This window comes from Rousettus aegyptiacus, unplaced genomic scaffold, assembly GCF_014176215.1.
Source record: "Rousettus aegyptiacus isolate mRouAeg1 unplaced genomic scaffold, mRouAeg1.p scaffold_m13_p_7, whole genome shotgun sequence".
NCBI classification, from domain to species: domain Eukaryota; kingdom Metazoa; phylum Chordata; class Mammalia; order Chiroptera; family Pteropodidae; genus Rousettus; species Rousettus aegyptiacus.
In genome coordinates this window covers 14,833,586-14,850,541 of record NW_023416310.1, presented here as the reverse complement: position 1 = coordinate 14,850,541, position 16,956 = coordinate 14,833,586, and the positions used below count along the sequence as shown (strand labels likewise).

The window sequence follows — 16,956 nt, the reverse complement described above, 5'->3', positions numbered from 1 at the left end:
GGGCGGCCCTTACAGGGAAACCAAGGGCTGGGTTTCTGGCATCCACCCCAGCCGGTTTCTCTGTGATTTGTGACTGGCTCGCTGCTTGCTTTCGTCACAATCACTTCCTGGTCACGCTGCGAAAGACTTGCCGCCTCTGATTTGCGGGGACTACGTGTCCCGTGTGGCTCTGCGGCAGCGGAAGCGGAAGCGAGCACGGAGGTACCAGCTGGTCGTAGAGGGGGGGTAGAGGGGCTCCATGAATGGACGCGGCGGCGGTGGCGGTGGCGGCGGGAGCGGCCTGAGCTGGGCGCCAGGGCCAGGGCCAGGGGCTGCCCGGGGCCCGCGCCGCTGCATGGGGGCGGCCCGCGGGCCCTGAGAGAAAGGGCGGGAGGTGGGCCGAATTGGAAGGGGCGGGGCCAGGCGGCCGCAGGCCGGAGGCTCGTCGGGCTGGAGCCGGTCACGATGCCCCGAAGGAAGCAAAGCCACCCGCAACCCGTGAAATGCGAGGGGGTCAAAGGTCAGGGGTCGCGATGAGGGGAGGAACAGGGGTGGGGTCAATGGAGTGGGTTTAGGTCGGGGTGGAGGAGGACTCCTGAGGGATAGGGTGGGCGATCAAGACTCCCAGCTTCCTACCGAGGTGCTAGGGGAATCCGGGAGGGTCTACGAGTCCTGGCAGTACGGTGCAGAAGGACTGGACCCTGGGCGCGGGTGATGGGCATGGCTCCTGAAGGAGAATCTACAAGCCCCGTCCCTTCTTCAGTGGATGCCGAAGATTCCCTCGACGAAGGACCAGGGGCCTTGGTATTGGAGAGTGATTTGCTACTAGGCCAGGATCTGGAGTTTGAGGAGGAAGAGGAAGAGGAAGAGGAGGAAGGTGACGGCAACAGCGACCAGCTCATGGGCTTCGAGAGAGACTCTGAAGGTGGGTTTTGTGAGACTTGGTTAAGGATTAGTTACCACTGAAACCTAGTCCTTCAGGAGGTGGGTTAGGACTTAGTGTCAGTGAGCAAAACACCGTTTCCTGCCAACAGCCTAGGGCTGCTTCAGGTTAGGTTTGAGCTAGTTTCTTCATTTGCCCGATTGTCCAATCAGCTCCATCATTTTGTTGATGTGTTCTGGGGCCTGGTCCAAAGGTGGTATGACTAGGACAGTGAATGAATCACTTGGAGCAGCTGGTTAAAAGTAAATATCCTTATAACCATATACCACTCCTTAGCCCATTCCTTACATGAGTTTATTTCTGAGTTTCAGGGAAACAACTCATTTAAGCTAGTACTTATGTCCAGCTCCCTTTCACCTGCAGCATAAGCTCTTTTTGTACTGAGGTTTTACTCTACCTTCAAGTACCCTTCCACATTCCTCTTCCCTGTAATCTTAGTACCACTCCATGCTAAATTGCTCTACCCACTCATGCCACTAATGAAGGATATTTTTGAAAGTCATTGAAGGAATCCATGTAAGAGAATCCATCCTTTAGGCTTAGAAGTATTATACATTACTTCGTTTTTATTTCCAAATTTTGCGTCTTGAGAGTTTTGATTTTATAATCGGTTCCATACTATAAAGGTACTTTACTAATATAGAGTTTTAAAAAAAAGTCTCAGGTCTCTGCCTTGTGTATTTTTACATTATCTCAAGAAGTAGTTAATTACATTACTGATTCAGTCTGTGGACCACTGAGCCCTTGATCTTTTTCCATTAAGTGGAACTAGGTACGATTCTTGTCTTCACTATGGTAGTCCAGGCTAGGTAGTACACAATTCATATTGACTTGTTGGGATGATTGAAGGGGGAAGAGTGGGGCCAAGCAAATAGGGAAACCACAGCGAGAGAGGGAATTTGGAGCCTGGTCCTAACACACATGTTGATGTCTCTTCTCCTGTCTGTCTCACCAGGAGACTCTCTGGGGGCCAGGCCTGGGCTTCCCTACGGGCTGAGTGACGACGAGTCTGGGGGTGGCCGGGCACTAAGTGCCGAGAGTGAAGTTGAGGAGCCAGCCCGGGGTCCAGGGGAGGCCAGGGGTGAGAGGCCAGGCCCAGCCTGCCAGCTGTGTGGGGGGCTGACAGGTGAGGGGCCATGTTGTGGGGCAGGAGGGCCGGGTGGGGGGCCCCCGCTGCCCCCACGGCTACTATACTCATGCCGCCTCTGCGCCTTCGTGTCCCACTACTCGAGCCACCTGAAGCGGCACATGCAGACACACAGCGGGGAGAAGCCGTTCCGCTGTGGTCGCTGCCCCTACGCCTCAGCCCAGCTCGTCAACCTGACGCGACATACCCGCACCCACACTGGCGAGAAGCCGTACCGCTGTCCCCACTGCCCCTTTGCCTGCAGCAGCCTGGGCAACCTGAGGCGGCATCAGCGCACCCATGCGGGGCCCCCCACTCCTCCCTGCCCGACCTGTGGCTTTCGCTGCTGTGCTCCACGTCCAACCCGGCCTCCCAGTCCCACAGAGCAGGAGGGGGCAGTGCCCCGGCGACCTGAAGGTAAAAAGCTAGGGACCAAAGAATCTTGGGAAATGGGCTGGTGGCCATAGGGGTACTTGGATTCATAGCCCAGGTCTCATTTTCCCACAGATGCTCTGCTGCTTCCAGATTTGAACCTCCATGTGCCGCCAAGTGGTGCCAGTTTCCTGCCGGACTGTGGGCAGCTGCAGGGTGAAGGGGAGGGCCTCTGTGGGACTGGATCAGAACCACTGCCAGAGCTGCTGTTCCCTTGGACCTGCCGGAACTGTGGACAAGAGCTGGAGGAGGGGGAGGGTAGTCGACTAGGAGCTGCCATGTGTGGGCGCTGCATGCGAGGAGAGGCTGGAGGAGGTGCTAGTGGGGGGCCCCAGGGCCCCAGTGACAAAGGCTTTGCCTGTAGTCTCTGCCCCTTTGCCACTCATTATCCCAACCACCTGGCCCGGCACATGAAGACACACAGTGGCGAGAAGCCCTTCCGCTGTGCCCGCTGTCCCTATGCCTCTGCTCATCTGGATAACCTGAAACGGCACCAGCGTGTCCACACAGGAGAGAAGCCGTACAAGTGCCCCCTCTGTCCCTATGCCTGTGGCAACCTGGCCAACCTCAAGCGTCATGGTCGCATCCACTCTGGGGACAAACCTTTTCGGTGTAGCCTTTGCAACTACAGCTGCAACCAGAGTATGAACCTCAAACGCCACATGCTGCGGCACACAGGCGAGAAGCCCTTCCGCTGTACCACCTGCGCCTACACCACAGGCCACTGGGACAACTACAAACGCCACCAGAAGGTGCATGGGCATGGTGGGGCAGGAGGACCGGGCCTCTCTGCCTCTGAAGGCTGGGCTCCACCTCACAGCCCCACTTCCGTTTTGAGCTCTCGGGGTCCAACAGCCCTGGGCACCACTGGTAGCCGTGCTCTCCATACAGACTCACCCTGAACTAGGCCTTTCTCCCGCCAGGGCCCTATGGATTAGCCCTGACCCTCCTGTATGTTTTATACAGATGGACCAGAAACCACCTTCTCTTTCTTCCCCCGCTGGCCAGGGGCTCCATACAGACTAACCTAGGCACTATATGGACCAGCCCAAACCCCATGGGCAGGGGGCCCATATGGACCAGGGGGCCTCGCCCTGACTGATGCACTTCATGAGCTCAGAAGGGCCCTGTGTTTACCTCCACTACTCCCAGGGGCTGTGGAGGAACTGGTTGGGGGACTGCCCAGCCTCCCACCTGTTTATTTAACTTATTTCAGTGCTTTATAATAAAGGAAACACTAACAAAGCCATGTCTATGCTGAGTTAGCAGTGGCAAACACAGCCCGGCCTTACCCTTAGCACAGCAGCCCGCACTAGGGGGGAGCAGGGGCAGTGAGGGAAGCAGAGGTAGGCAGCAATCAGGCTGAGTTTAATGATGGGAAGCTGGGCCAGACCATACAGAGACCTCTGCCCATCCCCTTGGCCCATGGCCCAAGAAGCCAGAAGCAGCTGGGGGGAGCTGTGGTTCCTCCCCAAGGCAGGTAGCCATGGTCCCGTGGACTTTGTGCAAAATACTAAATGCTAATTTGGCATTGAGGGCCAGCTCTGAAAAGGGGATAATCCTTTGTACAGCTAGCCAAGGAGGAAGGGAAGGGGAAGGTAGGTTAGGAGGCCCGTGGCCGAGAAGAGAAAAGGAGAAGATGGGAAGGAAAAGACCCCCCAGCTTGGGAGATACAGGCATAGGGCAAGTTTTTGAACACTCCTCTGGGGTAGAGGGCAGACGTCCTAGAACTGGAGATCACAGATCCTCATCTCCAATGCCCTCAAAGGCGAAATTGCCGTGGACATCACTGGCACTGGCATCTGTGCTGGGACTGCCAATCCCTCGCAAGCTCACGGCACTCAGCTTGCTCTGTAACAAAGGCAGGGTGGGGTCAGAGGGCTCGAGCCTCCCAAGATCCCCCTCCAAATACCAACCTCACCAACCCTCGTGGGAAACTCACTGAGAGTTTGACCATGGACTCCCGGCTGGCATCAGGTGACTCCTGGGGAAGAGGCGGCACAGGGGTCAGAAACCTCACTGAGGGGAGATGGGGAGAGCTGGGGTACTGATAAGGAGTAACACTTACAAGCAGTGGTGGGGACTTCACTGCTTGCTGGCTGTCTGAGCGTCTCAGGGTGCCCCCCACCCTCCTGCGTAGCATCTGCGGATGGAGACACAAGGCACTGGTAAGGGCAGAATCACTCCCTGTGGAATCTCCATCACTTCCCTTCTCAGGGAAAGCCTCACACCTGGGACGAGGCAGGGAGAACACAACCACCGAAACTGCCTGGTCCACGCTTGCTGCTTACCTTCCTGATACTGCCCCCAGATTTCTTCACCATCAGTTCATCTACCATGGACTGCAAGCAGATGCTCATCATGATAGCCTGAGGGCAAGAGGAGAGCTCAGCCTGACTAGAGTTGTCATCCTGAGCCCAGCATCCCTAAGACAAGGGCTCCAACTCACATGGAGTGCTGGGAACCCTAGACTTGGGTATCTAAGAGAGGCAGTGCAATGGGGTCCAGAGGAGGTCTGAGGGTGCGCTCACACCTGGGGGCTGGTGATGGTGACCCACTGGAGCCGGTCCTTGCTCATGAGGTATTCGAAAGCCAGTTCTAGGCGCACCTCACCCCGGCCCCGGCCTGGGCTGCTTGTGCCTCCACTGGGCAATGGCACCTGGGAGAGGAAGGGGAATTAGGCTGAGTTCATTATGACCAAGCTGCCTCCCTCTATGACTCACTGCAGACCATTTCTGAAGCTCAAGGCTTACCAGGTCCTTATCCTAAAGACCTCCCCCTCCTACCCCAACTCACAGAGGAGGTGACCCGCCAGCACCGCATGCGGGTGACCCGGAAGGAGCCTTCTCGGAGTTGCTGGCCAGGCAGGCGGAGCTGAAGGCTGAGCTCACTGTTGCCTGCGCTCACCACCACAGGACAGTCCTTCTCTGGGAAGTCAGCCACACAGGCATCGAAGCGCAAGTAGCCATAGTGCCGCAGTGTCTGGGCCAGCCGCAGGAACTGAAACCCAGTCATCACATGGGGTGCGTCAGGAGGGGAAGCAGGGCAGCTCGGAGAAGGCAGCCCTTGGAAGGCAGGCACGGCTGCTTACCTCCTTCTTAGAGACCTTCTCTTGCAAAGATTTGAGCTGCCGGTGCTGCTCCTTCGTGACCAGGATCCACCCACGCTCAATGTCTGATACTGTCTATAGTGGAGACAAGGGGTGGAGAGTTCAGAGTCCCCTGTCAGAGGTCCAGAAAAGTGTCCAGTTCTCTCTGTCCACATTCTTTGCAGTGAGTACTTGACTGTAATCAGCTTATAAAGTAGGGACTGTAGAAGTTGTGCCAGGTACCCTGATAGTATTTTAGAACTTCCCCATGAACTTGGAAGAAAAACATGAAAGGAGTTTTCTTGGCATAGGGGGACACCAGAGTCATTTTCAGGGGAAGGGTTCTAAGTCAGCTCCAAGCTCACCTGAGCATAAAGCAGGTTCAGGCCAACCCGGTTCTCCATGACATCGTCATCATAGGCAGAGTCCCAATAACTGTGAGGCCAAGGGGTGGAAAGGGGTAATGGGGCTAAGCTGGGGGTAAGGCAAGAGGTAGAATGGAAAATAGGGGCAAAACAGGAGCAATCTGGAACTACTAGGCTAATGGTGGTGGGGTGGGAGGCAGCTCGAAAGGCCTGCTAGAAACACCCGGTGCTACCGCCTTAGCCAGGTTATTCTGTCTCAATACATGGCCCAATAAGCCAATCTAGCACCCTCTCCCTCCTCCAAGCCCAGCCCTGACCTCTTTCTTAGCACAATCTTATACTCTTGACTCCGAAGACTGGTCACAGACACATAAGGTAGTTCGAACTCTTGCAATTTCCGTACAACTGTGGGTTAAAAAAACAAAAGGAAAATGTCATGAGACTCAAGGGGAGGAAAATCAAGAGGGAGGCCCTGAGGAAATGCCACATTCTGGGGGGAGACAGGGAGGCAAATTCACTACCAGAAGCACAAAGAAGCAGTCAAGTATGGAGAAACTTACAGGAAAAGGCTCCATCCTCTTTTTCTCGAACTAGAAAGAGACTAAAGTATCCAATTAAGTCATCTGGAAGATCCAGCTTTGCAGCCACAGCCTGAGGGTAGGAAAGGAAGTGCATTTCATCATACTGGCTGGTTCCAATCTTGCCCCAACCCTGGACCCTGGGGTGCAGGGCAGTCCAGAACAAGCACCTCACCTCCAGGACATCTTCGGTCTGATCTGAAGTTAGCACACTGACAAGAACTTTCTGCCCATTGCTGAGCAGCACTTCCAAGGACACCTCTTCTGTGGGGACCTGTTGTGTCTCCTGGTTGTCGGCATATATGAGAATGGAAGGCATTCTTTGTTAACCCTTGTACAGAATCCAGCTCAGACCCATCCCCATGTCCAGGTCCCTCTGGTGTCTAGTCTCAGCTGCTTAATTACTGGGTTTCCCTGATTTCACTGATACAGCAAAAGCCCCATTCCATAAAAAGCAAACCAGGATGACTCCTCTGTAGCTACCTCATTATAATGACATGACCTACAGAAAGGTACTTCCCTTAAACCTTGGTCCCACTCAAAGCCTTACCTGTTGCGCCCGACGCAGGAAACTATTGAAGGTCTCACTGCTCCCAAGCAATGGGTCTTGCCGAACTGTGGGGACAAGAGAATGATGTTCCAGTAACTTAGGACTCCTTCCTGGCTCCTCCAAGTAGGTCCTCCCAGACCTCATTTCCTGGGTTGATGGTGGCCTGTCATATCCCCAACTGGCCTCACCTCACTCACTGTTTGCATAAATTCTTCACCTGCCCCACCCTTGGCTGCCATCTAGTTGAGTCCAGTCTACAGAACTAGGGAAATAACAATGATGTCAATCAAAAGCCCATCAGATACAAATTAAGTTCTCTCCACAGATCTAAATCTAAATCGCTTTAAGATTATTTAGTATACTAGTATTTCTCAGGCATTAGTGCGCAAATTGCTTTGCTAGTATCTAAAGCATCCTTGCATACTGCTTGCTTTTGCTAATTAAATAACAGATCAAACAAGAGGCTTCCCAGGTCTAGAATTTAGAACCTTCTACAGTACCAGCTGCCTGGTCTCTCCCCATAGTCCTCAACACAGCCAGCCTAAAGTTCCCTCCAACCACTCACCAGCTTGCATGTACTTCTCTAACTGTTCTCTCCTCTGTTCTACCTCAGCAGGTGTCAGAGAGAAAAGCTTCTTTGGGGGAAATGCAGGAAGCACATTGGCCCCATACTCCTTCCGAAGCTATTTAGAGAAAGAGATACAACCCTTCACATAAACACAGCAAATGAGAATAGGCAATCCACACTCACATGTTCTTTTGGGCTCCCCTGCCCTTCCCTTAGTCCCTGATCCCCAATCTATGCTGGTCATCTGGGAAGCAATTCCTTTGGCAGAGACAGTATTCCAAGAAAGCCGTTCTTTCCGCCTAGATATAAGCTCGTTCCTATTTTACTGTGTCCAAGTCAGCTCCTTCACAGTGTGGGGAGGGTTTGTATGGGGCCAGGGCCTAGGGAGCCCCTTGACTATCTACCAAGACTGTTCATTACACCCTCATAGGACACGAAGAGCTTTATAAGGAAAATTTAAGTGTACAAATAGTTAAATAATAGCTAAGTATGTCCACAAAACATCTTGGGATGTATAGGGACTTTACAAATCAACAAATCCATTTTTCAGTTGTAGCAGTTGTAGAAACTGAGAGGCTCAATGAAATTAGTAACTTGCTCAAGGTTGCACAACTAGTTACCAGTAGAACCAGGACTCTAAACTGAATTAAATAAAGAGTTCACACTGGTGAGAACAGAGAAACATTGAATCACAGATACATAAGGATAACTAGAACAGCTACACACACTGAAATGAGCCAAAGAACACAGAAGGAAATAGGTTAATGGTTTGTATGAGCAGGAAAAAAAATTTCAAGTTGCAGCTCAGATGACAGAAGGAATGTGCTTTGGCAGTGCAAAGGTGGAGAGGGAGGTCGCTTTTTCCTTGCCCAGGCGGACCCTGAAGTAAGCCAGGAGACAGAGGAAGCAGAAAGAAAGATATGAGTATAGAAAGGAGCAGTTAGAGGGCAGACATTAAGCTTCTTAGGGAGTCCCCGGAAATGTCAAACGATAAGATAAGGTGTCAGATCCTCCCCTGTGGCAGTGATTAAAGGGGAACTACAGCCTACAGGAAAGCGAGAGGGAAAATAGAGATCTTGATGCCTCGTAGAGAAGGGCTTGAAGCTGCCTCAAGGCAGGGGTGCTAGTCCCACCTGCTCGTGCAACCCCAGGAGCTGGCTGTAGCGCACCCGACAGTGCAGGACTCCATTCACGTGAATGTTATAGGCCTGAGAACACAAAAGTAGGCAAGCGTTTTAGGGTCGTTACCCGGACGACCCCTTAGAGAACCCTGAGCATAAGTTGCCTGGCACAGCTCCGCCTGAGTAACGCGCCAAGACCTTTCAAGGGGTTCTCAGTCTGTTTCCCCAGGGTCAGGTCCCAAAGCAGAAGGACCCTCTGGGGGAAACTCGGGCGCTGGTGTCGCAGTCTCCCTCCCCAACAGGCCAGTAACGCCCACCAGAGCAGCCGCGGCCCAGCATGGGTAGGCGACGCGGCAGAACAAAGAACCTACAGGAGCTGGGGCGACCTCTGGACGACTGTGAGACGTGACAGAAGCTCCCAGCAAGGCCGTCGGGAGTCGGCAGACTGCGGCCGGGCCCGAAGGGTGGCGGCCTGGCCTCCGAGGCCGCTCGGAAAGGACTCTGGCCCGTTATCCCCGCCCCAGCCCGGCCTGGCTCCCGCCGCTCCTCACCACGTAGGCGGAGCCGCCGCTGTCTCCGCTGCGGGATTCGGTTTCGGGAATGGAAAAGTGCATGCTCCTTGCGGCAGAGCCCGGCCGGGGTCCGGACTGTGAGGGCCGCAGAGGGTTTGCACGCTCGCCTCCGTTGCTCAGCGAGTCCCCGAAGCCTCACTCGCCATTTTGCGGGGGGTAGGGGCGGGGGAGTAGCTGAGATCGGATGTGGGAAGGGCTGTGGGACCTACGCTCTGGGGCCCAGCATCGCCAGCATACTGGGAACTGTAGTTTAAAGGGCAGGAGGAGCCCGCAACGACTGGAAGACCTAATATGGCCCTCATCGCCACCCGTAGCCCGGGGCGGAGCCCCAGTGCATGTCGGAGATTGTAGTCGGCTTGGTGCTGCGCGCCGAGAGTGTCCGGCCAGGCGGCGCTGTAGTCCCTGTGACTGCGGCGGGCGGAACGGAGGAACGAGGGTGATGGCTGCCGTGGCTGTGGTTGTTCGCAAGGGTAAGTGAAGGGCCAGGGCGCTCCGACAGGTACGTGAGCCGACAGATCCCGGACAGCTGCCGCTGGGCCCTGAGCCCCTCTGGCCGCTGTGGTTAAGTTCCCGCGCCACGCCGGACGCTGGGCCGCACTGCCTCGGGCGCAGCCGGGAGTCGCGCACCGGCTGGTTCCCATGAGAAGGGTGGGTGCTCCTCCTTTCTCCCTCCTCCGCCCGCCCTTTGATCCTGCCGTGCAGTGCGTCCCCACGCGGATCCTTGGCTCGCCTCTAGCCTGGCCGCGGAGTCGTGGTCATGCCCACCCAGCAGCCAGCAGCGCCTTGTACGTGTCACCCCAAACCCTCCCGGAGCCTCTCTGGCTCACTCTGTGCCCTGTTTTCTGATGCAGACTCGGGATCCGGGATGAAGGCGGAGCTCTCTCCCCGGCCTGGGGTAAGTGAGTGTGCTCTCCCTAGCCGCCTGTCAAACGCTATGTAGGAGGCCATGTCAACTTCATTCCGCCCCAGCCTCCATCCCTGTCTCACTTTATTTCTCGGTAAAGCTAAGAGGTTTTAGAATTCTTTACGCGCCAACGGTATGTGACCCTGACCCTGGAAGAGAAGCTTCGATCCCTGTAGGATGTAAACTTGTAATGGGTACCCGGTGAGAGGGAGGATTAGGGACTTCGCCTTGTGGGAATTCTTGTGAGAATACTTTGTGGACATACTTAGCTATTTTATTTATTCACCTTTGAGATTGTTGGGGAAGAGCAGTATTCCATGTGTTTCAGGCAGCAGGGAGGGAGATGACCCAAGAAGAGAAGCTGCAGCTGCGGAAGGAAAAGAAACAGCAGAAGAAGAAACGGAAGGAGGAAAAGGGGGCAGAACCAGAAACTGGTTCTCCTCTATCTGCAGCCCAAAGTCAAGGTGCAGGGGCTTTTTATAAAGGGCCAGGGTGTGGAGCTGGGAGAGCGATGTGTGACTGTGTGACCGAGAAGAGGGAGAGACAGGACAAAGTTGTTTGGAGCAAGAAAAGAGTGAGAAAGTTTAGATAAATAGGGAGAGAAGCTTTGATGGGGGCATAAATATTACCTTCTTGAGGCTTGGACATCTCTTCCTTCTACCTTTAGTAGGGGCAACCAAAGAACTGCCAGGATCCAGCAATCAGTTGGGCACTGCTGGGGAGAAAGTTCCAGCTGCTCGGAGTAAAGCTGAACTTCGTGCTGAACGGCGGGCAAAGCAGGAGGCCCAGCGGGCATTGAAACAGGCAAGAAAAGGCGAACAAGGAGGAACACCTCCTCAGGCCTGCCCCAGCACAGCTGGAGAAACCCCCTCAGGTATCTTCTTTTCACTTCAAGATCTCTATTGATTCTAATTCTTAGGTTAGCTCAGGCTTTTCCGTAGTAAAACAGCTCTCCCATTCTTGGTTTCTAGAGTTCAGAATTCTCCCCTCAACCTCATTCTATCCCTATTTCTTCTCTTTTTTTTTTCTCCTGCCTCTGTCCAGTTTTTCTTGATGCCTTCTGTGCCATAAAAACATATTTTCCAACATCACCTACAGAGTCTTGAAAACATGATTGTTATCTTTTAGGAGTGAAGCGTCTTCCTGAGCACAGGCAGGTTGATGACTCTACACTTCTGAGGCGGCTTATTAAAAAACCAGAGCGACAACAGGTAGGAAGTGAGTTTGGTTTGTGGCCAGAAAGAGCCTAGGGAGACGGGATAGAGGGAGGAAAGGTGCTTGGGGAAAAATGAGACCCTGGAGATGGCCGGGTTTTTGGGTTTAAGTAGTTTCATTGTTTACTTCCTTTCCAGTTTCATCCCATGTTTTAGTGTATGTGCTGTTGAAGCGAGCACATTCACCCCATGTTTTAAACTCTGGGCATTGGTCCTGTTCTCCTATTTTTTCAAGGTTCCGACACGAAAAGATTATGGATCTAAAGTCAGTCTCTTCTCCCACCTACCCCAGTACAGCAGACAAAACTCTTTGACCCAGTATATGAGGTAGGATCTTATGAAATTGTCATAACTTTTACACCTGAAGGGTTTTAGTAATTCTGTAGTGAAAGTGACTGGAAATGTGAGATTGGATTTATGGGAAGAAGCATGAACACAAGGCAGAACTCCAGAAAAAATGGGGGTGTTTGTGCTAGTGAAGGAAGTTCCTTTTTATCAGGGGCAGGTGGGCAGTAGGTGCTCAAGCTCCCTTGCAAAGTGTGTGACACCGCCATCCCATCAGCATCCCATCCTCTGTGATCCACCCAGCCATGGTGCGACTCGGCCTACAGTACTCCCAGGGCCTGGTCAGTGGCTCCAATGCCCGGTGTATTGCCCTGCTTCATGCCTTGCAGCAGGTATGTCCCACCTGTCCCCTCTTATGACCCATCCCCACCTTCCCCAAAACTACCCTAGCTTTTATAACCTAAATTAATCTGGGGGAAAGAGGAAACGACTCCACCTTTAGAACACTTCCTCAGTGAAGCTTACCCTATCCCCCCCTTCAGAGACCTTTATTAGGGGTCATTTTACTGATCAACTTGTGTACACTATAGGTGATTCAGGATTACACAACACCGCCCAATGAGGAACTCTCAAGGGACCTAGTGAACAAACTAAAGCCCTACTTCAGGTAAGGACAGCCATAACAAGTCCACTCCTAGCTCACCTAGTTCTTTTCTTATACTCTTTCTTTTTTTCTTCTCTTTTTTCATTTCTCTATTTTCTGTCTTATTTTTAAAGTATTTTTTAAATGTGGAAGCTTTTAAGTTAAGAGTCACACAAATGTTGTTCTAGCTTCCTGACTCAGTGCCGTCCCCTGTCGGCGAGTATGTGCAACGCCATCAAGTTCCTTAACAAGGAAATCACGGGTGTGAGCAGCTCCAAGCGGGAAGAGGAGGTGATGAATATGAGGAATGAGCAAGGCATGCACCTGGGGGTAGAGCTGAGAAACATATTCAGGACTCCTAGGAGGGGCAGCTCGGCCATTCTGCCCTGATCAAGGGTTAAGGAAGTGGTTGGGCTCTCTGACTTGCGCCAACTTTGGGTCCCCTTTAGGTTCCCCTTGAGCCCATCATTATGCACATATTCAAAAATCTGGCACGATCATCAGAGGAAGAAATGTGTCCATTTCTTGTTCCCTGTCCATCTGACTGCATTTAGGCCAAGTCAGAACTTCGATCAGCCATTGATCGCTACGTAAACGAGAAGATTGTGCTGGCAGCTCAGGCAATTTCACGCTTTGCTTATAAGAAGATCAGTAATGGAGATGTGATCCTGGTATATGGATGGTATGGTCCAGACGTTATGACTGAGTACAGGTTGGGGAGGTTGAAATGATCTGAAGAAGGGACGACCCCTTTGCCCTTTAGGAGTTAGTGACATTATAACAATCCTCTCTATTCACTCCAGCTCATCTCTGGTTTCACGAATTCTTCAGGAGGCTTGGGTTGAGGGCCGGCGATTTCGGGTGGTAGTGGTGGACAGCAGGCCACGGCTGGAGGGAAGGCACATGCTACGTTCTCTGGTCCGTGCTGGGGTCCCTGCCTCCTACTTGCTGATTCCTGCAGCCTCTTATGTGCTCCCAGAGGTGAGGGCAAAAGAAAGGGACTCCAAAGTTGGAGTAAAAAGGTTTACCAGGATAGACAATGCCACCTTCCAAGGGTTACAATTATTTAGAAAGATTAGAATTATATAGTCCTGTTTATATTTAATGGGGAAAGCCTCTACAGCATGTTATAGCAGTCTAGCTATTGAGGAACATATTAAACTAGCAACCACCAAGAGGGAACAAGACAAAAAATACCTTCAGAGTTTAGTTTTTCTGTGGGAGGTGTGGTAGGTCATTTTGGTCAGGTGTTTTCCAAGAGTCAGCATTAAAATTTGTTATTCATTGTCTTAATATTGTCCTGGGCAGGAGTGGGGAACCTCTTTCCGCATTGATCATATGACATTTTTTTCTCCTCTCTACTCTCCAAAATAGGTTTCTAAGGTGCTATTGGGAGCTCATGCACTCCTGGCCAATGGGTCTGTGATGTCACGGGTAGGGACAGCACAGCTGGCCCTAGTGGCACGAGCCCATAATGTTCCAGTGCTAGTCTGCTGTGAAACATACAAGTTCTGTGAGCGTGTGCAGACTGACGCCTTTGTCTCCAATGAGCTAGGTAAGAGGCCCAGGAGGGCAAAAGAGAAGGTTCCAGGGACCTGAGAAGATTTGGGGAGAGGGGAGTTTAAACAACTTGTTTTCTGAAAGGATGTAAATGAGTACTCCTCCCATTGTAGATGACCCTGATGACCTTCTGTGTGAGCGAGGAGAACATGTGGCTCTGGCTAACTGGCAAAACCACCCATCCCTACGGTTGTTAAATCTGGTCTATGATGTGACTCCTCCAGAGCTCGTGGACCTGGTGATCACGGAGCTGGGGATGATCCCATGTAGTTCTGTACCTGTTGTCTTACGAGTCAAGAGTAGTGACCAGTGAGTAGGTCAATAAAGATGTATTCCGTACGCCCAGCTGCCTTTGTCTCTTTTAGCATCATCAACACTTAGGAGTCCAGACTTCTTAACCCTCTTAGCACTTGCTGCCCACCTCAGACCTTTATGGAGACTCTCTCAGGTCACTAGCTCCATACCAGTGCTTTGGGGCCAAAGTGAAGGTTAGTGTGGAAGACCAAAAACTATCCCGAGTCATCAACCATTTATTGAGCATCTGTGTGTCAGACACTGAGCTAGATATGGGAGGAATATAAGGACAAATAAGAACCCTAGCTTTAGTGTTACGAATTAATATATTAACATTTATATTAAATAATTATATATTAGTAATAAGTTATTGGTGTTCTTAGTATTGAGTATTGTGTGTCAAATGGTTCTAACCCCTTTTTTATCTGTTTAGGATTAATCCAGTTCTATGGTGAGATTTTAGAGATGAGAAAACTGAGGCATAAAGTTGTTGTTTGCCAAGGCAACACAGCTAAGGCACAGAGAAGTTAAGTTATTTACCCTGGATAACACAATCAGTAACTAAACCAGTATGCAATCTCAGGCATTCTGAAACCAGAGACTGTGCCCTTAACTCTTATGCGATCTGCCGTTAAGGAACACTCATCATGATGAATGAAGACAGACAATATCTACAGTATAGCATAAATTCTACTATTAGTATGAACAGAGTTCCTATGAACAGCAACCAAGTTTGATGCCAAGAAATCTAATAAGGTTGGAGAAGACTTAGTAAGTCTTAGTAAGTCTTAGTAAGTCACAGGTAACTTCTGACCTAGTTCTTGATGGATAAGTTTCCCAGTTGCAAAAGAAGGGGAAGGCAGATCACCAGAGGAAGTAACTTGGACACAAAGACAGAATAGGCCTTAAAATGAGCAGTGAGGCTAGAACCAAGGCTTATGTGGACAGTAAGTGATAAAGCTGCAAAAGTTGTTTGGGTTGGGACCAGAGTAAGACTCTAACCACTGTGGTTAGAATAAAAAAAAAAAAAAAAAAATGGAGAGTTCATTTAGTGTATGTGTGTGTTTTATTGAAAAATTTCAAGGAGCACAAAAGTAAGTTATATACAAAGAATTCACATCACCAGATGCAATAATTGTCCAGATTTGCCACATTTGCTTTTGTTTCCCTTTTTTTCCTTACTTAAGTTACTTAGAGCAAATCTCTGACATTATATCACTTCACTCCTACAAATTTGACTATGAATCTCTAAAAGGAAAATTTACCATTTTATTATTTATTACATTGTTGTTGTCTAGTCCATAATCGATTCCTTGTCTCAAAAATGGTTTTTTATAGTTGGTTTGCTTGAATCAGGATCCAAACAAAACCACACATTGGTTATTGTTTTAAATTTCTTGTAATCAAAATCAGTCTTCCCCTCTCTTCCTCTTTTCTCATGGCATCGACTTGAGAAACCAGTTTGACCATGTTTCATACTTCCTCACATCAGGAGACAAATAATGGTTGTTCGTTCCATTTTCAGTGTTAGGTAGGTCCAGACATTTTAGTTTCCCAACAAGCTTTCATTTAGTGGTTTTGTCCACTGGTGATTGTTGCCTAGATTGTCATTAGGAGATGATACAAAATGGTGATTTTTTCCCTCCGAATTCTATCATTCTTTTCACATTTACAAGCTGACAGTCATTTCTAAAGAACTCCCTCTCATCATCTATTATTCTGAATTACAGTTCACACTGGAAAGGCAGGATAAATACTTAATTGTTACCTTCATTTGCCATTTTTCAGGAATTGATCACCAGGTACTTCCAGTGGTATACAATGACTAGTTGATTTTTTGGCTTTTTCTTTTTAAAAAGATCATTATGGATTTGTGGTTTTTATATATTGAACATACCACTCAGTCATCAAAATTAAGCAGAGGTTCAACAGGGTCAGCTCTTTGCTTTAGAAAGTTAACTGGTAGAGATTAGAAGCGAGAAACAGAGCAGTTAAAAGGTTGATGCAGTGTTGTCTTATTTCAGTGTTACTTGAACATTACTTCCCCAATAGATGATAAATTCCTCATGGCAAGAACCATATGGTTTGCTTTTGTTGGATTTCCAAAACTCATGGCCCCTTCCTGGGCAATTACTGGACACTTAAACACCAGGGGTGTCTTCATCACTATGAGTCAACCAGGAAAAAAATCTGTGGTGTGGTGTTATGTACAAATACTATAACTGACAATTAACACTTGAAGTATGAAGACACGTTGACACAAAAATCTGTGCTAAATGTTTATATTGCCTATCAAAATTATAAATGCACCTAAACTTTGGTCCAGTAATCCTGCTTCTAGGAATTTATGCTACACTTATAGTTGCACATTTGAAGTAACTTGTGTGCAATGTTATTTACAGCAGCACTGTTCATAATTGCAAAAGACTGGAAACCACCTAAATAGCCATTAATATTAATAAGAGACTAAGTTAAATTACATTAATATAATTAAATATTAAGCAGTCATAACAAAGAATGAGGTTTTTATGTTCAGAAATGGAAGTCTCCAAGGTACACTCAGTGAAAAGCAAAGTGCAAGATGTGTATAATTGCTTTTGAAAATAAAAGAGGGAAAGATATATACTTGCATATGCATATAAATACATAAAATATCTTGGACCTGTAACAGGAAACACTGCTTGTGTACATGTGGTCTGGGAGGCTGGAGACAGGTGGAAGAGAGTCTTCACTT

The 16,956-nt window shown here is 50.0% G+C and overlaps 3 protein-coding genes across 7 annotated transcripts; 2 read left to right on the top strand and 1 right to left on the bottom strand.

Moving 5' to 3' along the window:
- The first annotated feature begins 246 nt into the window (after positions 1–246).
- Positions 247–3,725, top strand: ZNF513 (zinc finger protein 513). Its single transcript, XM_016129020.2, has 4 exons — positions 247–499; positions 743–904; positions 1,878–2,465; positions 2,556–3,725. The coding sequence occupies exons 1-4, from the start codon at positions 445–447 to the stop codon at positions 3,380–3,382; spliced, it is 1,632 nt and encodes a 543-aa protein (XP_015984506.1). The 5' UTR covers positions 247–444; the 3' UTR covers positions 3,383–3,725.
- Positions 3,726–3,827: 102 nt separating this feature from the next.
- SNX17 (sorting nexin 17) lies at positions 3,828–9,581 on the bottom strand. Its single transcript, XM_016129022.2, has 15 exons — positions 9,302–9,581; positions 8,763–8,837; positions 7,627–7,744; positions 7,062–7,126; positions 6,687–6,797; positions 6,494–6,584; positions 6,251–6,338; positions 5,934–6,003; positions 5,572–5,664; positions 5,277–5,480; positions 5,014–5,139; positions 4,772–4,849; positions 4,549–4,623; positions 4,423–4,464; positions 3,828–4,331 (listed from the first exon to the last, which is right to left on the bottom strand). Exons 1-15 carry the CDS (start codon positions 9,362–9,364, stop codon positions 4,218–4,220), a joined length of 1,413 nt encoding a protein of 470 aa, XP_015984508.1. The 5' UTR covers positions 9,365–9,581; the 3' UTR covers positions 3,828–4,217.
- Positions 9,582–9,683: 102 nt separating this feature from the next.
- On the top strand, positions 9,684–14,273 carry EIF2B4 (eukaryotic translation initiation factor 2B subunit delta). 5 transcript variants are annotated; one of them, XM_016129014.2, is made up of 13 exons: positions 9,684–9,792; positions 10,174–10,217; positions 10,555–10,690; positions 10,897–11,100; positions 11,355–11,437; positions 11,676–11,767; positions 12,003–12,117; positions 12,316–12,392; positions 12,557–12,659; positions 12,923–13,050; positions 13,172–13,349; positions 13,743–13,923; positions 14,042–14,273. In XM_016129014.2, the coding sequence occupies exons 1-13, from the start codon at positions 9,762–9,764 to the stop codon at positions 14,239–14,241; spliced, it is 1,572 nt and encodes a 523-aa protein (XP_015984500.1). In that variant the 5' UTR covers positions 9,684–9,761; the 3' UTR covers positions 14,242–14,273. The 5 variants fall into 5 exon arrangements, with proteins under 5 accessions (XP_015984500.1, XP_015984499.1, XP_015984502.1 ...); XM_016129013.2 differs by having other exon boundaries at positions 9,686–9,792; positions 10,894–11,100; XM_016129016.2 differs by lacking the exon at positions 9,684–9,792 and having other exon boundaries at positions 9,829–10,217.
- The last annotated feature ends 2,683 nt before the right edge of the window (positions 14,274–16,956 follow it).